At 40.2% G+C, this 17,405-nt stretch overlaps 1 protein-coding gene across 2 annotated transcripts in view; it reads right to left on the bottom strand.

The window, feature by feature from the left end:
• Positions 1-1,488: 1,488 nt before the first annotated feature.
• Positions 1,489-17,405, bottom strand: part of SESN3 (sestrin 3) — a 37,625-nt gene continuing 21,708 nt past the window's right edge. The window contains exons 2-10 of one of the 2 annotated variants that reach the window (XM_074145503.1): positions 14,741-14,806; positions 11,499-11,696; positions 10,565-10,747; positions 9,936-10,172; positions 8,257-8,404; positions 5,931-6,046; positions 3,317-3,507; positions 2,397-2,541; positions 1,489-1,575 (exon numbers count right to left, since the gene is read on the bottom strand). In XM_074145503.1, coding sequence (XP_074001604.1) covers positions 1,489-1,575; positions 2,397-2,541; positions 3,317-3,507; positions 5,931-6,046; positions 8,257-8,404; positions 9,936-10,172; positions 10,565-10,747; positions 11,499-11,696; positions 14,741-14,806 — 1,371 coding nt within the window. Of the gene's footprint in view, positions 1,576-2,396; positions 2,542-3,316; positions 3,508-5,930; positions 6,047-8,256; positions 8,405-9,929; positions 10,173-10,564; positions 10,748-11,498; positions 11,697-14,740; positions 14,807-17,405 lie in introns of those variants that run through there. The other variant, XM_074145512.1, reaches the window with a different exon arrangement.

The following is a 17,405-nucleotide window of genomic DNA, read 5'->3' as shown; positions in this document are numbered from 1 at the left end:
TCTTTAATGTATGCAACAGAAATAAAGGTCACCCTCCTCAAAGAAATATGAAAAGTCCAAACCAACAGACAAAAGTTGAAGCAGTGACAACTTGCATCCTACTGGGTAAGTTTAAGCATCTCTTTAGGCACTTCACTGGTTCATTAATGCAATACAAAATAAAGCTATAAATATCAACATTTTGTGCTCTTAGAAATTAGCCAAAAGCAACAGAAAACAGCACAAAAGTGTGACATTTTTGGCAGCTTATTTCTTCCCTTCCCCAATATCACCGGTTGTCCAAGAATGCTTTGTTTTGGGGATGCTTTGGCATCTCAGTATCAGGTTGTCTTAAGCCATAAAAGCTAAAACAAAACTGCTAGGCCTTAGACAATAAAGAAATTTGGTTTTAAAATTTCTTTATGGCTATATAAGAAGGACACTTTAGCAGTGGCATGACAGGGAAAAAAGCTTGCTTTCTTTTTAAATATTGCACTTTTCTTTTGTTCACTCACACTAATGCATAGAAACTTTTAAAACTTTGAATATTAAAATTTCATGCTATGAAAACGTTATGGGAAATTAATTTCTATACATCCAATATGAAAGAACAGATATGCTAGCCTTCCTTTACTTTCCTTAGTTAAAACATCGAGAAAGAAGAGAGTGCAAAAAAACCCACAACCCTATTTTTGGTCAGCCTGTGTATTAACTTTCTAGGTGCCAACTACACAAATCGCAACATGTGATGAGCACGGGTACTGTAAGGACAACTGAGGGTGACTGTCAGTAAAACAAGATTATGCATGATCAAAACACAGTAAGTGTGGCTGAAATGGCAAATCATGAGGCCTCTTCTCTGGGGAAGGGGCACGACAAAGCAGATGAATTTCGCACTTCAGTAGCATGCTGTAGCATTTATCACGACTAATTTCACATTAAAGTGTGCTCAATGTTTGCATCCACATCTCGCATCAGCTTCAACTGCCGTAGTAAGACAGTGACTGGCAAGCAGTCTCCAGGAGACACAGAAGAATCCAGTGGGTAATCCAATGCAACGCAGCCCGCGCGTCTCTGTCACGAATCATGACGTGGTGGTACATTCTCAGGATAGGCAGGACCGATCTTCTGCTGGACTCCACTAATCTGAAAAATGATTGCTTGGAAAAAGAAGTCTCTAAGCACTTCACTCCAGTGCTTAAAGAACAAAGCGCTAGGATTGGATATAATAAAACCAGTTTCAGGATCCTGACCACTGAGCAGAAATCCAGCCGGAAACAATGCAGAGTAGTGCTCCTCAGTGTTACTTTTGTTATCATTAGTAATGTTAAGCATCAAGAAAATAAAACACGTCATTGCACATTACAGCCGTCAGGAAGCACGGCTAACTTTGACACTAGAGAATTGAATAACCTGATGCTACATCACAAACAGCTTCTGGTGTGTATCTATTTCGAAAGGTCTTTACATACTCAGTAAAAACTCCTTTACTCCTGCTCGGCGAATGCTTCAGGTTAAGTGACGAGTTATGGCACGAAGGGCATACAGAAGTTCGGCTTGCATACGAGCTTCCATTAGAAGTAGATTGACATGAACCTGTTAAAAATTGTATCAGCCATTTAGTTCACCTCTGAATGCAACATCATTTACTCAGGCTAAAATTTCTAATTTTTAGTAAATTATCGCTGCCAGAAACTATGTCCTTTCTCCCTGTGCCCTGCTGCAGGACTCCAGTTCCCCTTGAGACAGCTGTGTCAGATGCCAATACTAGACAACACCCTAGGACTGCAAGGAACCAGCCTCAACTGCTGCTTTAAACAATCTTCCATCTGAGAAGTCCCACTAAAACCATTTTTGTATCCTAATGGTGTTAGTTCTTTACAAATAATATTTTGTTTTCTTCATTAGCACCTGTGACTGCTTTATAGGAGCATAGAATAAGGAAGAGTTTATGTGCCAGGCAGGCTAGCAGGCACACAAGCACTGATCCCTTGTCAGGAAGCATTTTAACTTGGACATCTGAAGACATGTTGACATTTTTATTGATTAAAAACACCATGAAGATTACATATATATATGAGTTAAGGTCTTTTTTGATTCCCAGAATCCCAAGTATTGGTATAGTTGACCACTTCTGCATTTCCAAGTTTATCCACTTTCCTTTTACAGTTGTCAGTTCAATTTTATGGAGAAGTCACTTAAAATAATAATAATTAAAATAGGATCAGTATTTCCAGTACACTAGGAAGCATTTTTGTAAAATTGATGTCTAACACTCAATGAATTAATCTCATTTGTTTTCTCTCATCAAAACCAGTTCGTTTGGCAGATCCTGCCATTTTTAGGTGTTGCTTAAACCATTTAGGTTTAAGCAGCACAGGGTCTCTGTGAATCCACTGTGGCTTTGAAATACGTACCTTCTCCGAGTGCTTGAACTGCCGCCAGTAACTATCGTACATGCGCTTGGTAGTTCTCTCTGGGTAGCAGGTCACTGTCTTTATGTAAACCTTCAGGCTGCGTTCAAGTAACTGATTAACTTCTCCATAATCATAGTCATCATACCTAAATAACACAGGTAACCACTGTTGGATACAAGTTTTTAAAAGCATGGTCTTTTGCAGCATTATGTTCTTAAGTTTGGGAATTGGAGCATTTGTTATACATACTAGAAAACCACCTGCTAACAGAGGATCTGAATAGCTTAGTACTAGGATGTTGTCTTTTCTGAACTGGCTTCAGAGAAGACATTTTTGTGACAATTTCCATCCTGATTCATAATCATTTTCTCCACTGGAAGCAAAAGTTACACTGATATGCCAGCAAAACCACTCTAACTTCCAGACTGAGGTACCATCTCCACTTTAACACCCCAAGTCTACAACCATGGTTTTCATGTGGTTCAGCCTGGAGAAGAGAAGGCTCTGGGGAGACCTCATAGCAGCCTTCCAGTACCTGAAGGGAGCCTACAGAAGAGCCAGAGAAGGACTCTTTGTCAGGGAGTGTAGTGACAGGACAAGGGGTAATGGTTTTAAATTGGAAGAGGGGAGATTTAGATTAGATACCAGAGAGAAATTCTTTCCTGTGAGGGTGGTGAGACACTGGAACAGGTTGCCCAGGGAGGTTGTGGATGCCCCATCCCTGGAAGTGTTCAAGGGCAGGCTGGATGGGGCTTTGAGCAACCTGCTCTAGTGGAGGTGTCCCTGCCCATGGCAGAGGGGTTGGAACTCGATGATCTTTAAGGTCCCTTCCAACTCTAACCATTCTATGATTCTATGATTTTTCATTCTGTTTACACAGTTCAAAACGCACTCCTAAGCCAAGGGATTTTCGTCCATACCTGATTCCATACATACAGTGGACATAGTTAAATAAAGCTCTTCTTAGCGTAGTTGTATCAACATCTTCATGTGTTGCCATAGTGTTATACGTGAGGTTATACACCATCCGAAACTTCTCATCAAGGAGATGCCCAATATCAGAATAAAGCCTGTTTACAAGGGAAAAGCCATGATTTTCCCAAGTGTAGTCCTGCAGGAAGATAAGGAAGTACAAATGAAGTCCCCATCTGATCCCCTCTCCAGCTCAATAGGGTTTTTTGTCTGCTAGTTATAGCTTTCTTCTCTTCAAAAAATTTGCATTTCGCATCCTTCATCCATATCACCGGCTCCATTCCCCCAGGCTCCCTGGCAACAAGTATCATGTCACAGCACCCCATCTCCAGCTGGCTACCATTAGACTACAAGAGAAAAAAACCCCAAGCTTCTCTTGAAGTGTTGAGACAATTTTCCACTGTCTGCTGTGCCATTCCGACTGGTGTCATTCTATGTGGGATGTGCCTGTAAGTTTAAAAATTTGTTCCCCTTGGGAGGTTTGATTCTTCACTCTGAGCAGAGATGGAATATTTACTTCCATCCAGGATGTACACTCATTGGATAAAGTGGTGAACCGTCCTTGAACAAACTAATAAAATCCAGGCTGCTTTGGTCACAGACAAGCACCTGGATTGCAAGGATAAAAGCTTGTCTGCTCGTATCAGGACTGCGAAATGTTTGCAGAGTAGTGGTAGGGCATCAGCAGCAGAGAATGACCCTGCTTCGAGCAGTGTGCAACCACTCTCCCCACTGCAGTTATACAGAACATGTTAGTTTGCCAACTTCTTTGGCAAGTGCTCAGTCATTCAATCACTGATGCCATCTTTACAGTCGGGAGCATCATCTCCACAACCTTCCTGTGCCTGGCCATTTTCAAAAGGTACTGCTGGGCAAGGGTCCTCACCAAGGCGCTTTAGAGCACGTCTCCTGGACTGGCCCCCAGATCAGGACAGTGGGAAAGAGTATGCAGGATGATATTCAGCTGCCTAACAGAGGCATTCAGTGACATCTGAAACACACCACAACATCACATTTGGCCTCCAGCTGCCAGTCCAAAAGACCGTAAGGCTTGTGAGAAATAAGCTGTACCTTTCAGCCCTGTAAAGGTGTCCAGGACACCTGGGGAATCACAAAAGCCTCTGAAAACCAGAAGCCTCAGGGGGGAAAGCACTGTTTACTAACAGCAGGTAATCCATACTAACAATGAAAAAGAGAAAAAAAAATTAAAGACATTCTGCTGTGTATGGAATACCTTTTGCTGTTAATAAATTTAAACCCACAGAGATAAGGCAGCCTTGTTTTATCAGAATTAGGATTGGATTTATTGCAGGGGTTTGGGATGCTACTGTGATTTAAATAGCATTAACAGCAGAGAATTTGGGAGGCTGTGGGTATATACATCTAACTGCTTAAGAGTAGGACACACTAATAAAGTTAAATTATCAAGGTGACTCCTTTGCATGTAGGCCAGAAGCTATAGAGTCTTTAAGAGGAGAGATGTTTTAGTTCCAATTTCAACTTCTGTAGAGCTTTTTTCCATGGGAGCCTGCTGCTCCTAAAGTAGTTAAACAGAATGTTTGATTTATAGGCACTGACTCTGCCTTATTCTTTTTGGCAATATCTACCTGCTTTAGGCTCATATAAAGACCGCAGAGTAAATTATCCAGATCAGCAGAGACTGCTATGGAGCTAAATACATTTCCTGAGAGTGATCATAGATTCTTTATTTTACAGCCTTAGATACATGTTCTGACCATGAAGTTTTCCTTCACCCACTGATTTTTTTAATTCAAGTTCTCTGATTTGGTTTAAGATTTCTTCTATTGCTTACAATTTATTACTAGACTGCTGATAATCTACTCTATAAGCTGGAACAGAACCACCTAGAATGCCCCTCCTGTTATATATATATGTATATGTATATATATATCATGAAGAAGTTCATGAGTCTGGTCATGGAAAAAGATGCCAGTACGTAAGACAATGCACAGGTAAAATTAACATGCTATTCTTTCAACAGCACTAAAACCATACATTCAAATATAGCCCAAAAACTTCAGTAATCGTGTTTAAGAACTCCTTTTCTTTTCTGACATTCGAAGTCCAGTGATCTGGTACATATATGAGAACAATAAGCACCAAATCGCTCTCACAAACTTATATACATCTATATATTGGTAACCACTGGACAGACAATAGTTGATAAAATGACAGAAATAAAGAGTTCTTCCAGTGTTTTTTTTTTTTTTTTTACAATATCTGGAAGGAAGGAAAGGGAACTCTTTCTTTTCCACCTTTCACTTTTATTCCAGATTTAGTAAGATGCTTTACAGTTTTCAAACATTAATTCTGGTAATAATTGGAATAAGACTGAAAGCTAAGTATTCCCTTGTCTGAGATTTACAAATAGTAAAAAACTCATCTCAGGTAGATTTATGGAAGCTTTTGAGTTATTTAATGGACCAGGACAAGAAAAAGAGCATGCAACAAACATGCCCCACTACAATGGCTTTATGCTATTTGCCCTGTAATGAGATATACAAACATTCTTTGAGTGAATGTTTTTTGAAGAGATGGTACCTGAGCTCTGAATGTTGGCAGATGGTCTTCTCCTCGCCTTGCAAAGTCTTTGTACCCAAACCCAGGATCCTCAATATAGCGGGAGACATCTGTAGAAACTATTTCATCATCAAATGCTGTGAATGAAACAGCAAAATGCTTTACTTAAGGCAAGCACAAGAGTTAGCGCCAACTTCCAACTACCACTCTACTTCAGGACTAGAGAACAATTTCAGAAGTTGTGCAAGAGAAGAGAGCGGTACGAAGGAAAGAAACATTTCAATCCCAGCCTGCTTGTATGGAATCCATTCCTTTCATTGAGCCAACTAAGTGTCAGCCTACACCAGACATCTAATATACTTCTACAAAATGGGAAGAGATGAGCTAAACTTCTGTCTGGAGGTGTGCTTTTCTCTGTATCGATGTCTGAGAGCAGCTTGGTATCTTAAACGAGGAAGACGAATCCTGTTAGTAAAGTCATTGTGCTAGGTTAAGAGAAAAAAGTACCCTTGACAGGAGGACTGCTGTGCTGAGCAGGTATGGTGTCAGGAATTATGCCAGCTCCATTCTACAACCCAGAGTATGAGCAACCAGAAAGCAATGCAACCCTCCACTTGTCAATAGCAGTTGAAGATTATATGAAAGCAAAGAGCTCTACAGTACATCAGGCTGAAATTCTGCCAGAAGCTCTAGTAACTAAGCATCTTCAAAGAGCTCCAAAATGTGTCACTAAGCAAGCGCAGGTTCTCTATCAGGAATCAATCTTTCCCTCCCAAATAAACAGGTGGCTCGATTGTGTAACTACCTCTGCACAAGTTGATTACTGCACAGCTGACTGCATTTGACCCTGATGTTAAAATCCTGGCTCGCTTCCACATGCGTTGACAGAACAGTTGCCATATGTCCACTGTTAGCACCTTGAAAAGTCAGTTCATCTAAGAATTGCAGAAGTGCTTTATCTCCTCTTTGCCTCATTAAACAATCAAAACATAACTGCATAGGAGGAAGCTCACACAGCATCTGCTACAGCAAATCCTCAGCAAAGAATAAAAAACCTGCATACACAGACTCCTCTCCCCTGACAAGGACTGAATTTCATGAAAGGGTAAAGGCCCAATGCATACAGACTCCTCAACTTAAACCAGCACAAGGCAAAGAGGGAGGGAAAGTCAACAAAAATATCAGCAACCACATCAAAAAACCCCTTCTGTCCCAAACAACACTTCTTCCTTACACGCCTTCAGTTGCAGAGACTCATGGAAGTCTTGATTTGATAATGAACCTGCAACGGGTGTCAGTTTATTTGCAGTGTTGATGCTGTCTGACCAAAGAAAAATAGAGCAAGAATGGACAATGTCTATTTCTTAAAATCCAGCTGTGATGTTGCTGGATGTATCTTCTTTCAGAGATTTTGCATGGTCCTAGAGAGCCACAAAACAAAGTCTCTGCTGATCTACAATACATTCTTCCTCTCTTTTGGGCTCAGTGCACAAAAACTTGGACACCTTCAAACACATTTGGTCTGAAGCTACCAATATCTAAATTCACAAAGAATAGTGTTAGTAAAATGTGAAGCATTTTGTGGGTCACTTCCTTAAAAAGACACAAGCTATCATCTTCAACTAGCCTTTGCTATGAGGAAATGGTTGAAGATTCTGATCGTCTTAGCATTATTCCTTCTTTGAACACTTTCTTTGGAAAAAAGCCCACCTTCCTGTCTATAGGAAACACATTTCTTTGTATGGTTTGTTAGAGATGAAGACCTCCAGAGCACATGAAGAATACTGGAAAAGAAGCTTTCAGCTCAGAATTTTGGACATTATTTAAGAATCTCTATCATAGCACAGGCAGTGGAACAGCACAGCAGCATGATCACTCAGAACAGCAAGTTAGAAACGTCCTTGCCAGGTGGGCAGTAAATGGCAAAGAAGTTGAGTATCACCCTAATCTATTTCCTGAACTAAATGTCATATCTGAAGACTACTTATGAGTGTGGTAAATTTCACCTAAACTGGTGAAATATTATTGAATATTTACATGAATGAATTAATTTGAAGATACAGAGCATGCAAAGAAAGAGAAACTTAACACCCAGCTCTTTGAAGAACCCTACAGGCATATTTTTTTTTTTTAAATACAGAACAGCTAAATTTCAAGTAGCAAAAAGGATGGTGTTATTTGCCAATCAGGAAATCTTAAGCAGATGAAGCAAGTGACAGGACCACCCTTACTACACTCCTCCTAGACCAAGAACCAGAATAAAGAAAAAGTTGTAGTCACTGAAGTGGCCTCAAGTGTTTAGTTCTTACAAAGCACAAACAAAAGGGAAGTGGAAAAGCACAAATACCTCCACTAATTACTAGCAGACTCTCCTTCTTCTCCTTTTCAAAGCGAGTTGCCATTTCTTCCTGAGAGGCTTCCTCGTCCTCTTTATCTTCTTGTAGCCTCTTCATCCTTTCCATTAAGGCCTCCAGCTCACTTAAGGAATCTGCAATCTGCAAAAACACCATGACATTCTGCAAAATTAGAAGATAGACAACGTGTGTCATCTTCAGATTTCACACTTGACAACATACGTTCTCAAAAGCAGACAGCAGTAGCAAACACAGAAGCTCAAGCCAGAACACGTTTTGTCACATAGAGCATAGACAAACAGCTTTCAGACAGTGAGAAGAAAGGGAGCTGGGACGTGTGAATCTAAACTATGGCAGTAATCTACTGCAGCAGGATTAACAGCCAAAGAGGTGGTGTTTGAACGTGGAAACCATAGTCGCTTATAAGATATATTGCACCATGTAGATGGCTATGTGTATCAAAAAACGGCTTTTAATATTAAGGCAACTTTTTTTCAGTCTACTGGTAATGCAAAATATGTTTCTGAAGAGACACAGTGCAACACTGCAATACAGGAACACAACCTGAGACAACACATCAGGTGGTTTTTTTCATTACATGTGATCAAAATAACCATTATGTTGACCCTTTGTCTTGCCTTTGTGAGGAAAACAGGCCTCTCTATTAGAAATACATTAAAGTTTGGGATTCTGTGATCTGTACTTATCACTCAGATTTTTCACATGATAAATTGTTTGGTTTTTCTTTTCCATCTTTTCCTTTTGATTCTGTTCTTCTGCCCATACCTGTAATTGTTTTCTGGTTTGCTACTCACTGCTGAACAAGCAGCACAGAGTCAGCAGCAGCCCTTTGCCCACTACAAATGGGGAATAAGGCACCCCAGTGATTTGAAATACATGTCTTATAGCCCAGAAATTTAAGATACAGCAATTAAACTGACTGATCACATGTTCACATTGTACTGCTAATTTTTAAAGATGTACCTAGTGACTCTGCTCATAATCCCGATCTTCCATCAAAGGCGATGAGGCTAATTCGTCAATCGGCATTAATTCAAGGACATGTCTTCAAAGCATTATAGAGCCACTTTCATAAAAAAAATTTCCACATTTAAATTAATTAACTAGTATTCAAAGTTCTCTGCTGGTTGATTCAAGACTGGAACACCAGCACGAAGAATTAAGTAATTCTATTTCAGACATTTCCTCCCATCTGCAGGGAAGTGTTTCAAACTTGACCTGCTTTATGATTGTCAGCCTTTAAGTCCAAATTATTACAATTATTGTGACTTCTGGGGTTTTTTTCCCCATTTCATTTTTCATTCCATGTGTTAGGAACATGGATGACACAATACTCCAATCAGCGACAATTTATCTGAAGAAATTGGGACTTTCAGCTTTCAGCTGAAAGCAAAGTTTTAGTCTTGCCCAATGGGCTGAGAGATTAACGATCAGAATCACATTCCTCTGACTGCCATCCACTGTTACAATGTGATTTTCAATAGATTACACTGAAAACTGCTAGAGCGAACGTAAGAGCTGCCAGACTCAAGCATTCCAGTAAAGGAGACAAAACCTTTCAAACTACCCTGAAATTTAAACAGGAAAGAATGAAAGAAAGTTTTCTAGTGCAAAACAGAGGCAAGCAAAAGAATCTTCTTGCAACACTAACCCCAAAGTTGCTACTTGTGAGGGATGCATTTTCTATGTTGTTGTCATTGGCAAGATCACAGACACAGAAGTTGTTGACTGCTATAAGTCTGACTCCATTAGATGTATCCGGATCTCTCTCTGGATTAATGCCACTACCAAATACAAAACTTGCCAAGGCATGATAATGTGCCAACAGGACAACAGCATGCACCAGTTCAGGAAGAGACCAATTATTTTCCCCAGTCTTGACAAGTTTCTGAAATGAGAATAAAAAAAGTGTAAATACAAAATTTCTTTTGGCCCTCAGTTTTTCTATAAAACACTATGTATTTTAAAAAGTGATCAATTCCTTTTCTTCCAATAATACCATATAGCTCCTGTGCGCAAACTCTCACTGGATAAAAAAAGACACCAAATATATTACCTCTTTTCTTTTGGGGTTGTTTTAGCCAATGCTATTCCTAAAAAGTAAATCTTGTTGGCTTTGTCACACAGAAACATTTACTGGCTTATTCCATGCTCTATGGAATTTTTTAACTTGAATTTTTTAACTCAAGGTAATGAAGCCTAACCAGACACTTGCGTAGTTCTTAGCAGTTCTTATTACTGGACATTTACTGCTATTACAGGACACAACTTAACAGATACCTGAATGTGCTCTTTCGTGATTAGCCAGGGCCGGTGTGCAAGGAGTTTGTTTATTTCGTTCAGATTTTTCAGTCTTTGGGGAATGTATTCTAAACCATTCAACCACTCTGCAATCCCGCCAGTCTTCAAAAACTCATCAACGTGCATATTTATTAGGTAGGAACACTGATGTCTGGCAGCAGCCTGGAATAATTAAACACAGAGGGAAAAGGGCAGTGCATTACTATGTAATTGGAATTTGCTGCAGGTGGAAGACAGGTTACGAACACACACAAAAAAATATAATTTCATTCCAAAGGGCCATGTTTTATATTGCAATGCATTTCTATACAGGATGGAGTATTCTCCAATAAAAGTACTTTTGATTATTACTCTGAATCGCAGAATCTAGTTTAGGTTGGAAGAGATTTCTTAGAGCAGACCTGGCCCAGCCCCCTGCTCACAGTAGGGCTGACTTAGATCAGGCTGTTCAGAGCCCTGTCCAGACAAGATCTCCATCTCTGGAGATGACACAACCTCTCTTGGCCCCTGTTGCAATGTCTCGACATCATGGTAAAAATTGTTTTCCTAGTGTCCACCTGGAATTTGTTGTGACTTGAGTCCACTGCATCTCATCTTACTGCTGCGCACAGATGGTTAAATATCCATAAATAAGGCTAAACAGTTTTAACTGCTCTCTGTAACACCTCACTCTCGTGGGCATGTGAGAAGTGTATCGCTGTGGGAAACAGGGAAACGTGTACGTCGCCAATTCTCCCTTATCACTGAAAACTTTTGGCTATGCATGCTTCATTCTGATGAAAATTGACTACAAAAATTCACCCCTATCAAAATATCACATTAGTCTCTCCTTTCTAAAGTCTTCCTTTTTTCTTCTTTTTTAAATACACAAGTTTAGGTCGCAGGAGAAAATATATAGCCTGTTGGTACATACCATTATAGCAATGTAGTGCCTATAGGGCAAAGGAAGGGGCCCATCCATGCGTAGCATATAGAACTGGCTGCGGAGGAAAGACTCCAGGTACTGAGTATGGATACTCATGACCTGCGTGATGTTGTCCAGGCGACCAGACGTAGAGTATTCTTCCACAAGAAGATTAGTACGTTCATCCAAACCATTTGCTTGCATAACCTTAAAAATAAGATGGACAAAGTAAGCGAGGAAAAAGATTTTCTCTAGCTTTAGCCCTAGAGAGAAACATACTGCAGTATGAAAGGTTTGCTTGTGTACAAACTTAAAGGAGATCCGGATGTATATTTGTAAATATACATGCTAGCATGTGTGTGAATCACACATACAGATGCTGCTTGTATACTAAGAACTGAAGAGCACTTTACACTGTACCTTGGTTATTTTAATGTGTTCCTATGAAAACCAAAAACATTTTTCTGTAGATCTTTCCAAAATGGCTAAACTCACAGATTCTTAAAGTCAAACCTGTACAGAGAGCTGGAAGTAAGCAAGAGCTAAATGGAAAGTGAAGTCTTTATGGAAGTCTGCCTGTATAGACACACACCACCTGAGCATCCAGCCCTAAAACAAATTTCAAAATTAATAGAGAGGAACTGGGTTATGTAACCAAATTATAGAAACAGCCTGGCAATCCACCCCTTCTGTGCCTGTATAATTGAAGAGGAGATCAAATGCTAATTTGTCCATAACATTCAAATATTATTTAGAATAGGAATTTAATGCTTTCTTTAAACAAAAGCTGTTCTTTAATTATTCCAACCAATCCAAACCTTGGGCACAAGATGAAATGAAACAGCAAAAGAGTAAGTAGCTCTTGCACTGCAAGCCCTGACACAGTATTAGTGCTATTACTCAGTGTTTATCACCAGGAACAGCCATTCTCAGCATGTTCACCAGTGAAGGTACAAGCACAAGACTGGAAAACCCAGTAGTTAGTCTGAAACGGCACAGTATTACACCAGCCAGTTCACTATTACAAACACCATGAAATGAGAAAACATTTTAGCTGGTTTACTGCACATCAAGATAGAAAGTGCCTAAAACCAAGAAGACACAATGCTTTTGCTGAAATATTCCATTTAAAATACATTTTCCTTCTTTATGATGGGTTGATGAATGGATCATGTCTCAAATATTTTTCCATCAAATCTTGTATAGAAGTTACATACAAAAAACCCCCGAACAACACACTATTTTCACTTTACTAACCTGTTTTAATTTGTCACCCCAGAAAGAAAGGGAAGAAGCAGCTACGCAGTCAGGCAGCTTTTTTATATGTTTAGCTCTTCACTATGGCAGCTTTTCTGTGTTTTGTACCCAAAATGATGCCTCCTCAGTTTTCCTTAAAATATTTTTACCATCGGAAGTTGATTCATACTCTAGAGATCATTTTATCTCATTTATTACTGTGTATCCCTCGCGCCACTGCAAGGAGTCCCCCTTATTCTTCAGCAAGTGTATCCCCCATGTATTTAAGAGATCTTTGTCTCATTTAGTAGTTTCTTGGGGAAATCATACATTCCGTGTCTTTGGTAAGGTTTCTAATCTTCTCCAGCGTGTCAGGAGTTTTCTTTGTAACAGTACAAGTTATGGTGAAGAAATTCTGCTGACAAAATTGAAATATAATCCTGTAGGACTGCACTGTTGCTTTGTAAGGCATAGCAATATGCCGCATTATTGCTTCTGAGATTTATCTCCACCTATATTACTATCCTCTTCATACTGTCTACGTACTTCCTCCTGATTTATTACCATCCATGGACCCACAAACATGTTTTTTTATTCTGCTTGTAAAGCCTTACGCACTTTAACAGGAACCGTTACAATTAAGTTACTATTGCTCCGTCTGTATTCCTTCCATTACGACAATAAAGCAGGCTTTGACACGAGCAGTGTTATTATGAAGATTTGTGAGACATTTGGTGCGTCACTAATCTTTAACTTCATTCTTCCTATCCACTGTATTATTTCATGCCAAGGCACAAGGGAAAAAGGTAGTCATTTGCTTAACAAACAATAACAAACAATATTTAACATTTGTTCGTGATACTGAATAGCTGTTTTATCCATACAAGTGGGGGTTCCCTGTTTGTATTGGGTAACCTCTGGTGTTACTCCTTTCTGAGAGCTGCTCAATGATTCCTCCTGCACCCTTGGCTTGCACCAAGTGTATCAGCTGTGAAATAAATTCATTAACAATTGTCTCAAAATATGTTATCATTTTGACTACATATATTTTTCTACTTTTTATGCAATTGTTGACTTTATGAAAGAAATTAAATCTTTATGAAGTTTGGCATCTCAATTTCATCTTGTATTTCATATGAAAGGGAAGTCCTCTTCACAAGTTTGGCTGTCTGGAACTCATTCTGCTCCCTTCTTCCCAAGTCTAAAAGACTCTTTTCACCCTCTCTTCCTTTTTGCTTCATTATATTTTCTGGTTGCCAGCCTTTACACTCTGTTTTTAAATTCAAACCTTGCCAGTGTATAAATGGAGAGAGACTCAAAGAGCAGCAGCTATCTCGTCTTTCAAAATGTCTTTTTGGCCTTTCTAACGTGTGAATTATGTGCCTTTAGCAACTACTTAAAACAAAACCAAAAAAAGTTTTATAGTCAGCCATCCCAAATAATTAACTGATCAATAAATACTACTCTGTGAAGACTGAGATCACAGGAGAACACCATAGCAAAGTTTCTACTTACTGCAGCAAGCTGCAAATCAAAGCTTACGTTGAACATTAAATCATGGGCTGAAATCTTGAGTTTGAAGTCAAATTGTACCTTTCAACCATAAATTCTCTCAAGAGCCACAGTAATGGTCTAAGGAGTGAGTCATATTTTCAGGTTCTCTCAAACTGAAGGTCAGATGCTGCTTTGAGAGCTATATAACCATGCTGCTGCAGTACTGGATAGGCCTCCCCTTAGGCTTGGCATTAAGAGTAGTAAGTGATCATCCCCCCGGAGAAGAGCAGAGCAGCACTCACAGCTGTCTCCGGGAGTGCTGGTGACTGAAAAGATGTCAAATGGCATCGCTTGTGTGAAAGGGCAGGGTGGTTCTTGCCCACTGCTCCAGAGAAACCATCACTTTTGCTCACAAAGGAGCTCATCTGGGTACTACGGGACAAGCAGGATCATAAAACTGTCCTTCAGTATCTCCACTTCAAAAGCTACCACCCGCCCGGCCCAGCTAACCGCAAACTTACTTCATTCTCTGGTATAAAGGCACTTGGTCCTCTTGTCAATGGTGGGGAGACTTGTACTCTTTTTTCCTGCAAAACAATCACATAACTCAGTCAGCGTCAGGAATATCATATTAATTCACTTTACCTCGCAAAATGAGATATTCAAGGCCTGGATTCGGTTCTCTTCCCAAGGCCACCTGGGTGTTTTACAGCCCACTGAAGAGATGAAGCCACCATACCACGTTGGTTAGATCAGCTTTGCACCCCCTGCACTTTGCGTGAACGAACGGCACCAATTTTGGCAAGGGGTAAAACAGAACAAAAACAAAAATCTAATCCCAACTGGTTTACAGACCAGCTTGAAGATACAAAGAAAACAGCAATAAAACATTTGGCGCGATGCTAAAATTAGCCATTTACTGGATTGAATGGAATTCAGAAAGTGGAGGTGACAAAAAGCCACATTCGGGAAATTGCAAGCAAGATGCTGTTTTCTTCAGTATCAGCATCTAAGGAGATCTTCAGTATTGAGAAGCACTTCGTGTGCCAGATATTGGCAAGGAAAGCACAGTACATGCAAACCAGCAAGACCCAATTAAATACTTGTTCTGGAAACCCGACGGATGGGCCGCCGTGCTCAGCTGCCGAGCCTGGAGGAGACCACCACATGCAGTACAAGCCTTGGTGCCCAAACCCCAGCTAGAAGTCATGAAACGCCCATTGAGGATGATATATTTAGTACAGAACAGGCTGATAGCACAGCAAGAGCCACAGGACTTTTTTGATATATTTGGGATAAGAAATTGAACTAAGATAAACTGTAGAAGGTTTCACAGCGTGGCCGCTGACAGCCAGAGAGAGGTGAAGGGACCTTAGGGAGGTTGCCTGCTCCTCGGCTTCACCAAGGGGCAGGACCTGCACTGCCCACATCATTCCTGACCAGTGTTGGTCCAACCTCCTCTCAAAGACCCTCCCAGAGGTTCCTTCCTCTCTCCAGGTCATTTAGTTCCTCAGATCTTTAGAATGTTTTCCTAATGTCCAACCTGAATTTCCCTCACAGTAATTTAAAGCCATTGCTTCGTGTCTTTTCCTCTTTTCCTCTTTATGGTTATATTCCACTTATCTGGAAATGATGGCTGCAAACTTTTCCAAGTCCCTAATTGCTCCACAGCATTGGTGACTCTTAATAAGTTATTCATCAACAGCGGTATCGGATTTGCATACTAAATATTTTGTGCCCTTAACATAAAAGTTCAAGGTTTTCCATAACAAATGACCCTCAAATACCTCTACCAGGGGGGCTTAAGCTTAACCCCCATGTGCACACACAGCAGCACTCATCCCAGAAGGAGCGTGCCACCGATTTCCACACAGGAAAAAGAAGCCACTGGAGCTGCGTAACTATTGTCCTACTCCTTAAAAACATCCTGTCCTTTCTAAATTAGATTATGAAAAAACATGCAAAAATCAGCAGCAATTATTCAGGAAAGATGTTCCAAAGCAAACTCTTGCATGACAATTAGATTAGTGACTTTAGAATAACTAGCTGCTAAAAGATGCAGAAAGAAGCTGGATCTACTGTGTGAAGCCCAGAGGCCAACTTGCTGCAACCACTGCCTGCTATCACAGCCCCAAAATCCTGTAAAACACTTTCTATGAGTCAAATGTAGTCAGTCTAAAGTAAGAAGAAAGGGCGTAGAGAGACCGGGTATCAGCATATGCAACCCCTTCCACGCACAGGAAGACATCTTCTAGCTTTAAATACACAACATTGCCAGCAGCCAGTCATTTCTGCCAACGTTAAAAAAGGAAATGCTTTCCAAGATTGCTATTAAGGTTGCATTTTGCTTGTTTTATGAAGGTTATCTGAATGTTAAGTTTAAAACCTTCATTTCACACTGAATAATCTGGAGGAAGCAGCTTCTGTGAGTGGGACAACTCGAGTTGCTGCAAACTGTCAGCTCTGCCTGGAGCACAGGTCTGAACTGGAGCTGAACCACTGCCTTCTCCATCTCGCTCTCTGACCTACACCCTGCTTCTGCAGGCTCTCAGAGCTGGTCCTCGAGGCCAGACCAGGGCAAAAAAATGCTTATGCTTCTTCTAGCGGGATCTGGGCTCCGTTCCCCTGTTTCCCCATTCAATGTGACTGCTATTGCTCCTTTGACCCTGCAGATAAGCTACTGCTGAGAACGAAAGGAGGAAAGGGTACTTGGGTGCATGAACGTAGGCAAGTATCTCCAATTAATTCCTGTGAACGACGACAGAAAGCCAAGGAGATAGTCAGACACAGAAAACAAGGTATGTTAAATATATTACAAAAAGGACAAAACCCAGCTCCTTTCAGGTGGTGGTAGTTCTGAAAAACACAGACCTGGAAAAAAGAGACAACCAACCAAAGCAAGAACAAAAAACCAAAAGTCCAAACATGATAATTCAAGTTGGTAACTCTAATCATGGCATGCTTTCAGGCAGCTGGGTTTTTTTCTATATTTGAAGTGTATACTCTTTCCTTCCATGAACACAGAAGATTACCTTGCCTTCATGTCAAAGCTTTTACTCTATTAAAACTGGTTAAAACAAGATTGTCAGAAGAAAAGGAGCGAACATCATCTGGTTGCACAAGTTCTCAGGATGCTATTAATAAAAACATGGGAAGTTTACAAGCATTAAGAAAGATAACATTAGC

This window comes from Numenius arquata, chromosome 1, assembly GCF_964106895.1.
Source record: "Numenius arquata chromosome 1, bNumArq3.hap1.1, whole genome shotgun sequence".
Taxonomy (NCBI): Eukaryota; Metazoa; Chordata; class Aves; order Charadriiformes; family Scolopacidae; genus Numenius; species Numenius arquata.
This window is presented reverse-complemented; position numbering and strand designations above follow the sequence as displayed.